We start from the raw sequence: 16,947 nt of genomic DNA, 5'->3' as shown, positions 1-16,947 counted from the left end.
GGGAGCCAGAGAGGGATACTCATGAATATGACGGGCATTGAATGTCCCGGTGAACAGAGCCGGGGCCCAGTGACTGCCAGCTCTGACACACACACAACCAGCAGTGGAGGGGTGGGTGGAGTGGAGTGGATGGCGTACTACTACAAGATACACAGTGCTAGTGTTACCGTTGGAACAATTCATCCTCAACGCTTTTGAGAAGGCTCCTTGGAGGGATGAGACAAGAGAGGGACGGAAGAGGACAGAGACAAGTAGAAGGAGAAACAGTCAAAGCACAGGGACAAGTGAAGAGGACCTAGAATAGGCTCAAGTCAGCTCATGCATTGGACAGGTGAGATCCAGTGATGCCAGTTAATGGACAGTGAGTATAAAAAGTGTTCTAGTAGGAGTGTTAACAGATTTTCACACAGAAATCACACAATCACACAGAAATACAAGCTCAAACACAGTACTTAAAACGTACACTTTATAAAAAAAGTCTCACCTTTTTATAATATACTTTTTATTTACATGATTCTATCTTTCACTATACTGTATACTAGAGCCCGACCGATATTATCGGTCGATATTGGCCGATAACCAATATATCGGTATCGGCCGATATGTTGGCCGATATTGCAGATATTTTTTATTTTTCGTATTTTTTTAAGTTCTAGACAGCATGTTGTGTATTTTTGATATTTTTTCTTAACTCAAGTTATACTTTATTTATTCTATTTGTTTTTTTGTATTTCTAGTTATTTATAATTAAATTCCCAGTGAAGTTTACCGTTTCATTGCATTGATGTCATTTTGGACAATAAAGTTTATTGATAAGCTGTAAACTATTGTCAAGTCATGTCAAGTCATATTTTTGTCAAGTGTTTGATATTTGAGGGATCATCACAAAAAAATGGTGTAATATAATGTGTATTATATAATACATATCGGCCTCGAGATATCGATATTGGAAATGTTTTACTCCCTAATATCGGTATCGACATCGGCCTTAAAAAATCCAGTATCGGTCAGGCTCTACTGTATACTTTAGTGTGATTCTATGGATGTTTGGATTTTGCGACTGCTTTTAACACGAGTCCACACACTGAGGGAAATTCCTACCAATTTTTTTAGATCAGAGCAATAAAACTCAAATCATGCATCTGTGCTGTCATCTCTGGATATTTATTTTCACCAAACGATCCTCCTTGCAAGCTTATGTCTGTGCGTGCGTCACCGTTTCCCCCAAATCTCTTAAAGAACAGAATTCAGCCAGGTGAAGAAAATAAAGCAGGAATCTGTTCCCATGACAACAGTTTCCATGGATTATTTACCTGGCTGTTATTCCTCCGTCTGCAAAGGGACTCCAGGGGGAAGGGAAGTCATTCTCTTTACTCACATCCTGTGGAAAGAAAGAGAAAGAGAAAAACAATCAAAAAAAGAAAAAGGTGCATTCTTTAATGTCAGTGTATGAATGTTTGTTCCACATAGATGGCAAATTAATTTGATACACACGGAGAAGGGAATACTTGAGAAAAGCTGTATAAAATGATGGGGAGGATTTCCCTCAAATTGGGACTAAAGATGATCACCATTTCAGAATGAGCCTCGGTTTCCTTCCGGAGTGGAGGTTCAAACTGGACCTTGTCGACTGTGAATGACAAACATTGTGCTGTTATTGATTGATTTATTTTCCCACACACATCTTTGGCACTAGAGGGCATCAGTGCCCACAATTTCAAGACACACCACGCTTTAGGTGTATCAGTCCCAAGAAGCAGCCGTGGCTCTTTGCCATGAATCCAACAAGTGGCATGAAAGAACAGGTCTGTGGCTCGTCTTGAGATTTGTACTGATTTATGATGCTTCCATTTGAATCTTTGGTCTGGAGGATGCAGAGCTTACCAGAGACTAACACAGATCATACGTTGACAATGACCAGAACCTTTCACTTTAGGAAAATATTGGTGAGAGGACAAGAATTATTAATACATGACGGAACACAGATTCCCTCTGAGTTTAGGTTTCAGGTCAAGGGCTGTCAAACAGTCGGTCCAATAGGGGAGACTGGTTCAGTGTCTACTATAAACATGATATGCTGCTGATCCAATAGAGGAGACTGGTTCAGTGTCTAGTATAAACATGATATGCTCCTGCAACTCACCAAGGCAAAAGAAACCCAACTGCTAATAAATACCCCCACATAATCAGCTTCTCATTTGTTTCATTAACAAAGGAAGTTTGTGTTTAGGAATTAGAGCACAGATTTATGTCACAGTCATTTCTCTGCTTGAGGTATGCTGATAATGTGGATGTATTTGCAGTGCTTAAGGTGGCCGTGAAAGTGTGGCTGAGTCACAACCAAGTTTAGTGAAACCAACGCACAGTGCAAACATTTCACAAAGTCAAGTTGAGAAATCACTCGCTTGTTAGTGTTCGATTAATCACCGACAGCTTGAGATTATTTCGGTCAGTCTGACAGGAACCCGGACATCACAAATACCAAATTAGTTAACCACTGAAGCCAAAGCAGGTAGCCACCCCCATGCTGCGCTGCGGAACCAACGCTTTAATTTTCACTTCATTATCAAACACAAATATTGTATTTAGTGTTACAACATTATGCTATTTCTCAGGGACTCTTTAGGTGTGAGATTGAAAAGGTATGCATACACATACTGTCTCACTACACTGTCCCACTAACCTGGGTCCCCCCTGGGTCCCTCAGTGAAGCTAGGACTTGAGCATGGCCTTCCTTGGTCTGTCCCATTGTTTGCTTCATGTGGGGGAAAGTCAGACATAACAGTGAGAAATAGCAACAAAATCAAACAGGAGATACTCCAGTCGAAAAACGATCACAAAGACTCGTACAAACACACGCACATATAACAAGCACACACTATAAAGGATGTACAGCTACAAATGAAAACAAAAACTAATGTCCGACACAGACATTTATCCTACCACTGGACTATTACTACATCATCCCAAGCTAATTAAATTACCAACAGTCACTCACAGCCTTCTGAGAGGACAGTCACAACACAACACAACACAACACAACACAACACACAGCTGTATCCACAACTACTAAGTACAACACAAAGTAACACATAACTTACCTGAAGGGTTGCAATCAAAATAAATACACATCATCTATTAAGTTGAATTCTCTGTGATTCTGTGCTAACAACTGTTGGTTTAAAAACAAATTCCACAATAAAGCTCGAGGCCTTTCATTGACACTTCAGACAGCTATTTGACGCGTACTTGCTACAACACATGCTAGGCCGTGGCAGCATGGTAGACAGCACTACAGCTAGCATTCTAGGCCGTGGCAGCATGGTAGACGGCACTACAGCTAGCATTCTAGGCCGTGGCAGCATGGTAGACAGCACTACAGCTAGCATGCTAGGCCGTGGCAGCATGGTAGACAGCACTACAGCTAGCATGCTAGGCCGTGGCAGCATGGTAGACGGCACTACAGCTAGGATTCTAGGCCGTGGCAGCATGGTAGACGGCACTACAGCTAGCATGCTAGGCCGTGGCAGCATGGTAGACGGCACTACAGCTAGCATGCTAGGCCGTGGCAGCATGGTAGATGGCACTACAGCTAGCATGCTAGGCCGTGGCAGCATGGTAGACAGCACTACAGCTAGCATGCTAGGCCGTGGCAGCATGGTAGACAGCACTACAGCTAGCATGCTAGGCCGTGGCAGCATGGTAGACAGCACTACAGCTAGCATGCTAGGCCGTGGCAGCATGGTAGACAGCACTACAGCTAGCATGCTAGGCCGTGGCAGCATGGTAGACAGCACTACAGCTAGCATGCTAGGCCGTGGCAGCATGGTAGACAGCACTACAGCTAGCATGCTAGGCCGTGGCAGCATGGTAGACAGCACTACAGCTAGCATGCTAGGCCGTGGCAGCATGGTAGACAGCACTACAGCTAGCATGCTAGGCCGTGGCAGCATGGTAGACGGCACTACAGCTAGCATGCTAGGCCGTGGCAGCATGGTAGACGGCACTACAGCTAGCATGCTAGGCCGTGGCAGCATGGTAGACGGCACTACAGCTAGCATGCTAGGCCGTGGCAGCATGGTAGACGGCACTACAGCTAGCATGCTAGGCCGTGGCAGCATGGTAGACAGCACTACAGCTAGCATGCTAGGCCGTGGCAGCATGGTAGACAGCACTACAGCTAGCATGCTAGGCCGTGGCAGCATGGTAGACAGCACTACAGCTAGCATGCTAGGCCGTGGCTGCATGGTAGACAGCACTACAGCTAGCATGCTAGGCCGTGGCAGCATGGTAGACAGCACTACAGCTAGCATGCTAGGCCGTGGCAGCATGGTAGACAGCACTACAGCTAGCATGCTAGGCCGTGGCAGCATGGTAGACAGCACTACAGCTAGCATGCTAGGCCGTGGCAGCATGGTAGACGGCACTACAGCTAGCATGCTAGGACGTGGCAGCATGGTAGACGGCACTACAGCTAGCATGCTAGGCCGTGGCAGCATGGTAGACGGCACTACAGCTAGCATGCTAGGCCGTGGCAGCATGGTAGATGGCACTACAGCTAGCATGCTAGGCCATGGCAGCATGGTAGATGGCACTACAGCTAGCATGCTAGGCCATGGCAGCATGGTAGATGGCACTACAGCTAGCATGCTAGGCCGTGGCAGCATGGTAGATGGCACTACAGCTAGCATGCTAGGCCGTGGCAGCATGGTAGATGGCACTACAGCTAGCATGCTAGGCTGTGGCAGCATGGTAGACAGCACTACAGTCACTTTCTTCTCCGCCAATCCCCGGGCTATTTTTAGACGCAGCACGACATGCTGTGGCACTGGAACTGTGCCAGCACAGGATTAGTCAGATGACCCACAGACAAGCCCCTAGAAAGCTATCGACCTAAACTGCTAGAGGACGACGCACTAATCAGCCAATGAAGGGACAGATTCAGAGCGGTGATGCGTCCTGGGAGGGGGCGGAGCTTGCTGGCGGTTGTGACGGCTGTGGGCTTTTTTGCTTTGCTGACAATCAGTGAGGGTAGAAATGGGCTGGTCACTCACAGTTGATCTCTGAGCGTGTCCTCTCAGCTCTGGCTTGTTTGTTGGTGGAGCGGATGGTGTGTCTGACTGCAGAGAGGGGCTGGAAGAAAGAAAGAGTGGAAGAGATCATTTAAAAGATGGGTAAAAAAGTAGAGGCTATCTTGGAATGGGGGGAGGTCTACTTCCGGCCCCCTTGCTCCTATCACACCCATCTTGGAACTCTGCCTTCAATGTGATGTGAACTATTCACACCTGTCAAGTTTTGTGACGGCATCTTGCACGGTTGTGACGCCATCACATTGTCAAAATGTGGGCCAGGGGGTGTAAAGTGGGGGCCAGGGGGTGTAAAGTGGGACCAGGGGGTGTAAAGTGGTGGCCAGGGGGTGTAAAGTGGGGCCAGGGGGTGGGGCCAGGGGGTGTAAAGTGGGGGCCAGGGGGTGTAAAGTTGGGCCAGAGGGAGGCCAGGGGGTGTAAAGTGGGGCCAGGGGGTGTAAAGTGGGGGCCAGGGGGTGTAAAGTGGGGCCAGGGGGTGTAAAGTGGGGGCCAGGGGGTGTAAAGTGGGGGCCCTACTTCCGGCCCCCTTGCTCAGACCACACCCATCTTCAAACATGGCTTTCATTTCAATGTGAACTACACGCCTGTAAAGTTTCGTGGCTGCATCTTGCATGGTTGTGAGCGCTATCACGTTCACAAAATGTGTCCACAGACAGACAGACATAAACACCTGGGAAGAAAGCACTCAAAACGGCTTCTGTGGTAGTTCCTGCTACAATAGTCAAATTTTGCCTTGATGACACACACACACTCTCACACACACACACACACTCTCACACACACACTCTCACACACACTCTGACACACACACTCACAAGGTGAAAACCACACGTCACGGCTGGTAGAAAATCGATCAGCAACACTTGAGATTACCAAGTTTAGGTGGAAGTGTTTTGATCACATTATACAACACTGAAGTAGCATTGAGCCATTTGGCACAATGACTCCTTATGTCTTTCAAAATGATCTGTGGCAACAACAACAAAGTGAAGCAGCGCATGTCAAGTCAAAGTACAACCCAGAGCTACTTGTGCTACGTGTGTGCATCATCACATTACTATGCAGCCCAGAGGCTGTCTGGAGAAAGCAAGCTGCCTTCCTTGTAGTCAATAGCCTTCAGGGTTTTTTTCATTCATCGTGGCCAAGACAGTGCTACTGCTGTCAGGGGGAGAACAGCACAATGGTCTTTGAAAGGCGCTGGTACCACCTCTTTGGCTGCCACATACATGTGATGTTGATGCCAGTTGGAATAATAACTTAGAGGGAGAAAATGAAGACAGGGAAGACGCGAGAATCATTTCAGAGGAACATGAGAATACACTGAAGCTGAAGCACTTGTGTCACTCCAATCCTGGCGTTCTCCTATGTCGCGTGCATGGTTGCGTGTTGCACAAAAAGATCGTATATACGGAAGATGAACACTCCAACTTACTTCCTTGACAGCTAGATCCACATTTTTCTTCTCGCCAATTCTCAATGGCTTCCTTGTTTTGGAGTACAAAAAAACTTTAACTGGCGATTTTTTCCATTTGTTGTCTGCGCAGCCCACCACACAACAGCTTTTAGCTATGTTTAATTCAAGGAAAATGACGCTGGTGTGTGGAAATGAACAGAGCTTTTCCCCCGTGATGGGCGTGGCCTATTTCATGCAGTGTCTCTATGCTAATATTTGCATTCAGCGCTGATGCAGAGGCACATGGGGTACGTGTTTGCGTAGAGCTCTTTTTTCATACAATGTTTGTATCATTTTGAACTGGGACAACAACAAAAAACAACTGCCTTTTTGTTTAAATGTCATGTCATGTTTTCGCCCCCGTTGGTCTGTTTGTCCACAAGATATCTCCAAAGGTTATGAACGGATTTGCACAGAACTTTGTAGAAAAGTAGGTCATGGGCCAACTTAGGACTGATTCACTTTCCAGGGCCACTGGCCAAATCACAAAACATCAACAAGCAAACCACATATTTCTCAGATCTAGGTATGTACTCCTAATATTATTCATATTCATATTTTTGATGACTTCCAGTCTCCAATTTTTGATTCCCAAATATAGTTAGATTTTTTTCTGGTGTTCTTTTTGACACGTATACCTAATGGAATGGGCCATTACCTCGAGGTCGTCGTCATCCACCTCACTGTAATGCTGGTGGTTGTCTGGGTTGTTCATCTTATCCAGGAGGTCGACGGCGAGCCTCCTCGTCAAACCGGTCTGGGCCACAAACACATGCTACAGGGAATACAGCAGGGTTACAACTTGTTATAAGTTAGAATGTCACTTGAGAATTGTATTGTTATAAAGTGTTTATTGATATTAATAGTCTGACATCCCTGACATAATGCGACATTCATGCAAACTAGGTATTAAAACTTTGACATCCCTGAAGAAAGGGAGATGAGAGGCCTGGTTTCACTGACACAGACTCATTAAAACCACTGTATTGATCAACAAGATCCTGGATCTTTACGCTGAGAAAACGAGCCCCAGAGAAATGCAATGTGTTAATGATGATTTTTTTTTTATCGTTGAGTTTAACGGTAGAATTGTTTTTAAGAACTGTGTTTGACAAGTAGTTTGTGTAGTTTGACTGAGGCCTGCAAATGAAAGCAAAATGGTGACCTAAAATCAGTTTCCGCTAAATTATGAGGCAGATTCTAACTTGTAAATAAGTAAGAAAGGTTTTTGAGCAATATTTTTGGACCTGACTCTGACCCAAACAAATAGAAATTCAGCAAAACCTGGCATAATATAAGCCTATTGGGCCAGTTCGGATCCTGCTCTCATGTGGTCAGACCCAGCATCTTACATCAGCATGCTTCCAGTGAGTGAGGGTCTGAATCACAAGTCAGCATTTCCGGATTTTGCCAGGAGAAATCCCCTGGCAAAATCTGATTGGCTGGGCTGTTACGGAAGGCCGGCTCTCTGCGTGCATTGGTGCATCGTTCAACATGTACTGCCCCACGAGTTGAGTGATGCAGTCTGTGGTTGGTAAATTCACATGTCTGTCACGCATTTAGTTTTGGTCTTAGCGGTCGTTAACCACTTTTCAAGAGGTGTGCACCAGACGTAGATATTTATCTACATGTGGCTACTGCAAAACTAGGTCCTGCAGGACTTAAGCAGAATGTCTAACATGCTCTACTTGTTTGTCTTCAGGATTCAGAAATTATCATTTGATGAAATTGGTACAATAAGCGAAAGATGGAGCAATGTAATTCCAATAGAAGTTAGAAATTACTGGAATTAGGTTGTTGATAAATTGCAAATAAAGACTAGATACAGACAGAGAACATTTGAGAAGTTGCTAGCACGCACATTTGAATACGTTCTGGTCAGGAATGGCAATGAGCTTCTTTGTTTCAAACATTTAATTCTCCCAAAGACCTGGATCTAAACGAGATCCTAGCATACTTCTAACTAAGACAGAAATTAGATGTATTACTGATAGAAGCTTCTCCGCAGTGGGTCTCTTCTTTGGGTTCTTTGTCAGGGACACTTTGACAAAGTTATGGAAGGCCGTGGACCTGGGGGAGGAGATCATCTTGTTTTAATACAGTGATCATTCATTCTATCCTCCAACAGCTAAATATGTTAGAACCATACCCGGCAATCTCAGAATGGCAGCAGACTGAAAGGCTTGCAGCACTCACCACTTGGTTTTGTCTTTTAGCTTGGGAGGCTGAAAGCTGCTCTTCGACATCAAAAACAAGGCCCTGTGGAAGACATATATTCAGTGTTAAAATGTCAACAGAATGCAAGAGGAGAATTTGATCAACTTCCTTGAATAAGAGTAAGCCAATAATAAGGAATGCAAAGGCATGTAACCCTGCACCCAGATATTCCTGTATCCCTAGTCTGTCCATGTTAAAACAAAGAACTTCTAATTATAGCCTGAGCATATTTTCCAATAAAACAGGACAGCCTTTCAAGTAATCAAAGGACCCGACGAAACATTACAGGAACACAAAAGGAGGAAGTCAGCCTAAGAGTCATCTGAGGAAGCTCTTATTCATGGAGGAAAGTGAAGTGTACCTCATTGGGTGCAGGTCAAACATGAGGAAAGTGAAGTGTACCTCATTGGGTGCAGGTCAAACATGAGGAAAGTGAAGTGTACCTCATTGGGTGCAGGTCAAACATGAGGAAAGTGAAGCGTACCTCATTGGGTGCAGGTCAAACATGAGGAAAGTGAAGCGTACCTCATTGGGTGCAGGTCAAACATGAGGAAAGTGAAGCGTACCTCATTGGGTGCAGGTCAAACATGAGGAAAGTGAAGCGTACCTCATTGGGTGCAGGTCAAACATGAGGAAAGTGAAGCGTACCTCATTGGGTGCAGGTCAAACATGAGGAAAGTGAAGCGTACCTCATTGGGTGCAGGTCAAACATGAGGAAAGTGAATCGTACCTCATTGGGTGCAGGTCAAACATGAGGAAAGTGAATCGTACCTCATTGGGTGCAGGTCAAACATGAGGAAAGTGAAGCGGACCTCATTGGGTGCAGGTCAAACATGAGGAAAGTGAATCGTACCTCATTGGGTGCAGGTCAAACATGAGGAAAGTGAAGCGGACCTCATTGGGTGCAGGTCAAACATGAGGAAAGTGAAGCGTACCTCATTGGGTGCAGGTCAAACATGAGGAAAGTGAAGCGTACCTCATTGGGTGCAGGTCAAACATGAGGAAAGTGAAGCGGACCTCATTGGGTGCAGGTCAAACATGAGGAAAGTGAAGCGGACCTCATTGGGTGCATGTCAAACATGAGGAAAGTGAAGCGGACCTCATTGGGTGCAGGTCAAACATGAGGAAAGTGAAGCGGACCTCATTGGGTGCAGGTCAAACATGAGGAAAGTGAAGCGTACCTCATTGGGTGCAGGTCAAACATGAGGAAAGTGAAGCGTACCTCATTGGGTGCAGGTCAAACATGAGGAAAGTGAATCGTACCTCATTGGGTGCAGGTCAAACATGAGGAAAGTGAAGCGGACCTCATTGGGTGCAGGTCAAACATGAGGAAAGTGAAGCGTACCTCATTGGGTGCAGGTCAAACATGAGGAAAGTGAAGCGTACCTCATTGGGTGCAGGTCAAACATGAGGAAAGTGAAGCCTACCTCATTGGGTGCAGGTCAAACATGAGGAAAGTGAAGCGTACCTCATTGGGTGCAGGTCAAACATGAGGAAAGTGAAGCGTACCTCATTGGGTGCAGGTCAAACATGAGGAAAGTGAATCGTACCTCATTGGGTGCAGGTCAAACATGAGGAAAGTGAAGCGGACCTCATTGGGTGCAGGTCAAACATGAGGAAAGTGAAGCGTACCTCATTGGGTGCAGGTCAAACATGAGGAAAGTGAAGCCTACCTCATTGGGTGCAGGTCAAACATGAGGAAAGTGAAGCGTACCTCATTGGGTGCAGGTCAAACATGAGGAAAGTGAAGCGTACCTCATTGGGTGCAGGTCAAACATGAGGAAAGTGAAGCCTACCTCATTGGGTGCAGGTCAAACATGGGCGGCTGCAGCTCGGCCAGCTCAATGGACGTGATCCCGACCGCCCAGATATCACACAGCTGGTTGTAGCCCCCGTTCTTCTCCACTGCTGCTACTTCTGGGGCCATCCTACACAAATGAAGGGCTAGGATTCAGTGATTCTCCAAAAATGAGTGAAAGGTTAGGGAGGAGCAAAAACATGGCTGGTTCATCCAAAACTACTACTAATAATGGGATACTTTGTTCATCCCTGTAGGCCAGAGGTCTTCAACCTTTTTCAGCCCAAAGTCCCCTTGGTTGATAGAGACACAGAGCAGGGACCCCCTACGATTTAAAAAATAAGATTGTGCTGCATTTTAAGCATGGCCTATAATAACACTTATAATCCACCACACACCAGGATTGACACTTATTTTTATTAATGCTTGGAGTTTACTCAATATTATTTTTAGTCTAAAAAAAAAAAAAAAAAAACATTTCACAAACTACTTTGACAAAACGTTGGCGGAGCCCTGTTGAAGAGCACTGCTGTAGGCGGCTGCTAACTAGCTACTATTAGCTAAGATACTGTGATACAATGCACCGGGCAGCAGTTGATTGCAAGATGTCCTTGAGTCTGGTTGCATGTGGCGCTCTGAATCAGACTAACCCTTAACTGACTAGTAGTGATTATCACAAGTATCCTGAAATGAATAAGAGAACACGGTTCCTTCAATCAATTCAACAAAGCCTTTCACATGCCCACTGGCTCATTCCATGAGGGTGACAGACTCACCAATAAGGTGTTCCGATGAAGGACTTCCTTTTGGCAATGGTGGCAGTTATTTTGGCCGCAACTCCAAAATCAGCTGCAACAAGGAGTGACAGACGGGGCTTTTCAGATGCTGCAATCCACACACAAGGCTGAAAGCTGCGAAAGAGTTCAACCCCTTAGAATGAAGATGCTGTAGAGCAGCTTACCTAACTTCACATCGCCGTTGTCTGATAGAAGTATGTTGGCCCCCTGTTGAGAAAAACACCACAAATCACAAAGGCCTACTTACCTATACAGGCTTGCATCAGCCACGTATTATGCTAAGAATTTACAGAGCAGAAATGTGTATTTAAATGAGAAGAGCATGTGACTATCATGAGACCAATAAGGTTTATCAAATTACTATTATCATTTGTTGTAATGCCAAATAGAGTCACCCGCTTGAAGGGTGCTAATACATTAGGCACTTCTTTTAGGGCAAAGGATGTGGGCAATACCTCGGAGCAACAGGCAGCACAGTCAGACGCACTTTAAATATATATTCTGTGACAATAAGACCTTCTTGTCTGGTTAAAGAATTCATTGTTCATAAGGTTGTTGCATGTATCGTGTATCACTGCTTTTTGACAGTTGCACTGACGGTGTTTCTGTTGGCCATGACTGACAGTCTGTCTGTTGGCATCCTGCGGTGAGAGCACAGGAAACAGGAAGTGCACACTGTGTAGCACAGAGTAAAGATAATAGGCCCAGCCCTGACCTGCGATAACACGAGACACCGAGGCTACGGTCTATGTGACTACAGCAGAGATGTGACTACAGCAGAGATGATCAACTGTGGCTCAACCTCAAAACTGCCATTGGTCACATGCTTCCGTGTGAGCACATCCCCGGGCATCCTTTTCCTCTGACTTCAGTTCACACCTCTCTGCAGCTCCACTGCATCAGAGCAAAGTCACACCTCTCTGTAGCTCCACTGCCTCAGAGCAAAGTCACACCTCTCTGTAGCTCCACTGCATCAGAGCAAAGCCACACCTCTCTGCAGCTCCACTGCATCAGAGCAAAGTCACACCTCTCTGCAGCTCCACTGCATCAGAGCAAAGTCACACCTCTCTGTAGCTCCACTGCATCAGAGCAAAGTCACACCTCTCTGTAGCTCCACTGCCTCAGAGCAAAGTCACACCTCTCTGTAGCTCCACTGCCTCAGAGCAAAGCCACACCTCTCTGTAGCTCCACTGCATCAGAGCAAAGTCACACCTCTCTGTAGCTCCACTGCATCAGAGCAAAGTCACACCTCTCTGTAGCTCCACTGCATCAGAGCAAAGCCACACCTCTCTGTAGCTCCACTGCCTCAGAGCAAAGCCACACCTCTCTGCAGCTCCACTGCATCAGAGCAAAGCCACACCTCTCTGCAGCTCCACTGCATCAGAGCAAAGTCACACCTCTCTGCAGCTCCACTGCCTCAGAGCAAAGCCACACCTCTCTGCAGCTCCACTGCATCAGAGCAAAGCCACACCTCTCTGCAGCTCCACTGCATCAGAGCAAAGCCACACCTCTCTGCAGCTCCACTGCATCAGAGCAAAGCCACACCTCTCTGCAGCTCCACTGCATCAGAGCAAAGCCACACCTCTCTGCAGCTCCACTGCATCAGAGCAAAGTCACACCTCTCTGCAGCTCCACTGCATCAGAGCAAAGTCACACCTCTCTGCAGCTCCACTGCATCAGAGCAAAGCCACACCTCTCTGCAGCTCCACTGCATCAGAGCAAAGCCACAACTCTCGACTGCTTTCAAGTCAACCGTGACAATTGTGGTGGTGACATTCATTGTTTCAGGGTTGTGAAACTGTTTCTCCTTTCCGTTTGTTGAACACTTTTTTTTTTTTTTTATCTGCTGTTCTCTTTCTCTCATATTTTTTCACAGATTAGGCCTATTAGGGATGGGAATCGAGAACCGGTTCTTGTTGAGAACCGGGTCCCAGTGGATCAATTCCTTGGAATCGTTAGCCAAAATCCTTAACAATTCCACTATCGATTCCATGCGCGATGACGTCACACGCTGCGACACGCACGCAACGCAGCCTTGTTTTGTTTAGACCGCAGCCACCATGGCGTCTAGGCAGAAGCAAAACGATGACCACAGTGCCACTTGCAATGCTTGCAAAACCTCTATTTCGTCAAAGGGGGGAAATACTAGCAATATGCAGAAACATTTGTCCACACAGCATGCAATAATTTTGGAGGAATATCACGTTTTTGATGTGCTACGGAGTGACGATAACGTGGCTAACAGCAGCGCGGCTAACAGCAGCGTGGCTAACGTTAGCGCGTCATCTGTTAATATGGAGAGTAAACTCCTCCAGACCCTGTCTATTGTGTGTTTAGTGTTTGTGCCACTTCTTTCATTGTGTAAACCAGATTTCACCGATACTCCATTTCCATCCATTTAATTAAGAGGATGATGACGTTCAGAGTCAGACTGGTTCAGAGGCTGGTAGTCGCTCTGGGTCAGAGGCTGCAGCGAGTACTTCTTGTGCTGCGCACTTCTAGCCCCTCCATTCACCCAGGCAGGGAAGAGTAAAATGACCGAGGCGAGGGGAAACGAATGTCATAGAGCAGTGACTAAGTTTGTCTGACATGCCAGCTAAAGTAAAATGTCAAAGTTGCATGTTGTCATTCTAACCACTAGTTCTGTTTCCTTCATTCCCACTATATATTTTCTATAGGGAGATGACAAAGATGCTCAACCCAAAATACAAACCCCCAAACAGAGCCAGTTTAACAGACACACTGATCCCTGCTTGGTATGGGATTGAAAAGAGCAATCTGATCTCAGAGCTGAATAATAATACATAATTATAATTATAATAATAATAATAATATAAAAGACAATTAATGTTAATAAACCCGTTTGTACTCTTTTTTCCCCCTTGCCCAATGAGAATCGATAAGGAATCGGATCGATAAGCAGAATCGAAAATGGAATCGGAATCGTTAAAATCTTATCAATTCCCATCCCTAAGGCCTATATGACTTTTTTTTTAATCTGTCTGTAATGAAAGGAGCTGCTACTCTCTTAACCTTGAATCAGTGAGAACCCGATTCTCAACGTTACTAACCTGGTTCAATGAGAAAATAACAAATGACAAAGTGTAAAGATGTGGTACCTTGATGTCACGGTGCATCTTGGCCTTCACGTGCAGATATCCCAAACCCTGTGAATGACAGCTCGTATTCTGTCATGGATTCATTCAACACTGGGCCAACTTTGAAATATTCATTTGAAATATGAAGGGCAATTCATTACCTGTATGGTCTCTCTGCAGACATAGGCTATCTGAAGCTCTGAGAGAGGGCCCGTCACTGTGACACACACACACACACACACACACACACACACACACACACACACACACAAGGTCAGGATTACCGTAAATTCCGGACTATAAGGCGCACCGGTGTATAAGCCGCACCTTCAAAGTTGACTATTTTTTTCTTATATAAGCCGCACCGGACTATAAGCCGCGGGTGTTTTAATGGTTTTTTTTTTTTTTTTTTTTTTGTGTTTTAATGTTTAATTACCGTAAATTCCGGACTATAAGGCGCACCGGTGTATAAGCCGCACCTTCAAAGTTGACTATTGTTTTCTTATATAAGCCGCACCGGACTATAAGCCGCGGGTGTTTTGATGTTTAATTACCATATGTAAGGTTTCGTGCAGAGGGGATTGTCGGGAAAGAGATGGCTGTTTGGGGAAGCTCCCATTTATTAACATTTCAACAAAACAAGTTGCATATTTGCATAACGTATTCAAGTGTTACCATTTAGTGCAATAGTAGCTACAGAACATGTACTGTGCTGTGTAAATTTAGGGGTCCTTGGCATGAAAAAGGTTGAAAACCACTGATCTACATTATAGCCTACAGTAGTACCATAACAAAAAACAAAGCCTACAGCGCTTGACGAGGCAATATCAATGGCTAAATTAAATGTGTTTTTTTTAAAGTGCAAAATAAAGTGCCTGTAACACGACAGTAAGCGCGTAAGCCTAAAGTTGCAGTAACACCGCTGCTTAAAATATACGGTAATCAGCCTACCAGAAAAGTCATTAATCCTCGTCTTCATCTTTTAGGCTAAGGTGCAGTACACGGCTGTAACCAGAAAAGTCAAGTCATTAATCCTCATCTTCGTCTTCTTCCTGCGTACTAAAACCACCAAAGTCCTCATCTTCAGTGTCGGAAACGAACAGGCTCAGGGTGGCTTCGTCAGCCACTCTCCTCTCTCCTTCGTTGTCGCTCTCAAAACCAACGAACTCCTCTTCGTCACTGTCGGAATCGAACAGCCTCTGAAGGCCCTCAGCTGTGGCGGCGTCCTCCTCTTCATCACGCAGCAGTCCAGCCTTTCGGAACCCGTTGGTGATCGTGGATGTTTTGACACTCCTCCACGCTGTCAGGATCCACTGGCAAACTTGAGCCTTCAGTCGGATCTGAACGGCACCTCGGCCGTCTGCTCTCTGTGTCAACACCCTGATGCCAAGGTTACGTGCTGCTGCTCGATTTCCTTCTTTCCTTCTTCTTCTCGCCGCCATCGTCGTAACACAGCCGTAACACAGCCATCTTTTGAAGCATGATGTTAGATTACAACGAGCTAGTTGTGTGGCTTAGCCTTCCAAAATGTTGCCGTTAGTTTTTTAGAATGTAATACATAGAATTGGGAATGTTACATTCAATTTCATTCAGACTGTCTTTCAGGCTCAATCCCTGCCATTTTCCCCCCGGAGCGAGGGAGGAGGGAGGGTGTTTTACCGTAGTGGCTGAGAGAGAGTAGTGGCACAGTGCTCCAATCAGGTCGCGAGGCACATTTTTTGCAACATCATCCAATCAGGGTCTCGCTCTCGTAATGTCTGTCTTGCTCTCGTTCTGCCTCATACCAACATCCATAGATTTTGGAGGTTCCCGAGTGGCCGTTTGCTGAAAAAATCCATAGATAAGCCGCACCGTTATATAAGCCGCAGGGGCCAAAAAAGGCCAAAAAACGGGAAAAAAGCCGCGGCTTATAGTCCGGAATTTACGGTACCATATGTAATGCTCCCATTTATTAACATTTCAACAAAACAACATAACACAACACCACCTGTGTTGTTATTTACAGTGCACACAGTGTCATACAGTGTCATACAGTGTCATACAGTGTGGTGAAAAGAGGGCAAGAGAGGAAATTAAAACAGAAGTGGATTTATAGTTAGAAAGAGTGCTAAAAAAGAGAGTTTTTTTTTTTTTTTTTTTTTTTTTAAATCCATAGATAAGCCGCACCGTTATATAAGCCGCAGGGGCCAAAAAAGGACAAAAAACGGGAAAAAAGGTGCGGCTTATAGTCCGGAATTTACGGTATTCAAAGTAATTCAGCCTAGTTGCCCAGACTTGCCACTGCCTGCAGTGTAGTCAAACAATAGGGATGGATTTAACAATGTAAACAGTAATAAAACGTGTTATGACTGCAGCTGACCACTTATGAATAAAGACAAAACAACTCACCATGATAGATGTCCTGCAGAGATCCTCCGCCGCAATACTCCATACATATCCACAGCTTCTCTCGACTGATCAAAGCATAGAGAACCACAGTTAAAAACTGTTGCTTTGG

At 45.5% G+C, this 16,947-nt stretch overlaps 1 protein-coding gene across 2 annotated transcripts in view; it reads right to left on the bottom strand.

The window, feature by feature from the left end:
* The window catches only part of map4k5 (mitogen-activated protein kinase kinase kinase kinase 5), a 56,211-nt gene that overhangs the window by 17,223 nt on the left and 22,041 nt on the right, over positions 1–16,947 (bottom strand). Inside the window, exons 5-17 of one of the 2 annotated variants that reach the window (XM_083634134.1) lie at positions 16,839–16,903; positions 14,612–14,667; positions 14,472–14,519; positions 11,517–11,559; positions 11,332–11,404; positions 10,554–10,685; positions 8,737–8,799; positions 8,529–8,610; positions 7,199–7,315; positions 5,055–5,133; positions 2,684–2,755; positions 1,572–1,630; positions 1,314–1,381 (exon numbers count right to left, since the gene is read on the bottom strand). In XM_083634134.1, coding sequence (XP_083490260.1) covers positions 1,314–1,381; positions 1,572–1,630; positions 2,684–2,755; positions 5,055–5,133; positions 7,199–7,315; positions 8,529–8,610; positions 8,737–8,799; positions 10,554–10,685; positions 11,332–11,404; positions 11,517–11,559; positions 14,472–14,519; positions 14,612–14,667; positions 16,839–16,903 — 957 coding nt within the window. The remainder of the gene's footprint in view (positions 1–1,313; positions 1,382–1,571; positions 1,631–2,683; positions 2,756–5,054; positions 5,134–7,198; positions 7,316–8,528; positions 8,611–8,736; positions 8,800–10,553; positions 10,686–11,331; positions 11,405–11,516; positions 11,560–14,471; positions 14,520–14,611; positions 14,668–16,838; positions 16,904–16,947) is intronic. The other variant, XM_083634135.1, reaches the window with a different exon arrangement.

This window comes from Poromitra crassiceps (assembly GCF_964638095.1).
Source record: "Poromitra crassiceps genome assembly, chromosome: 3".
NCBI classification, from domain to species: domain Eukaryota; kingdom Metazoa; phylum Chordata; class Actinopteri; order Beryciformes; family Melamphaidae; genus Poromitra; species Poromitra crassiceps.
This window is presented reverse-complemented; position numbering and strand designations above follow the sequence as displayed.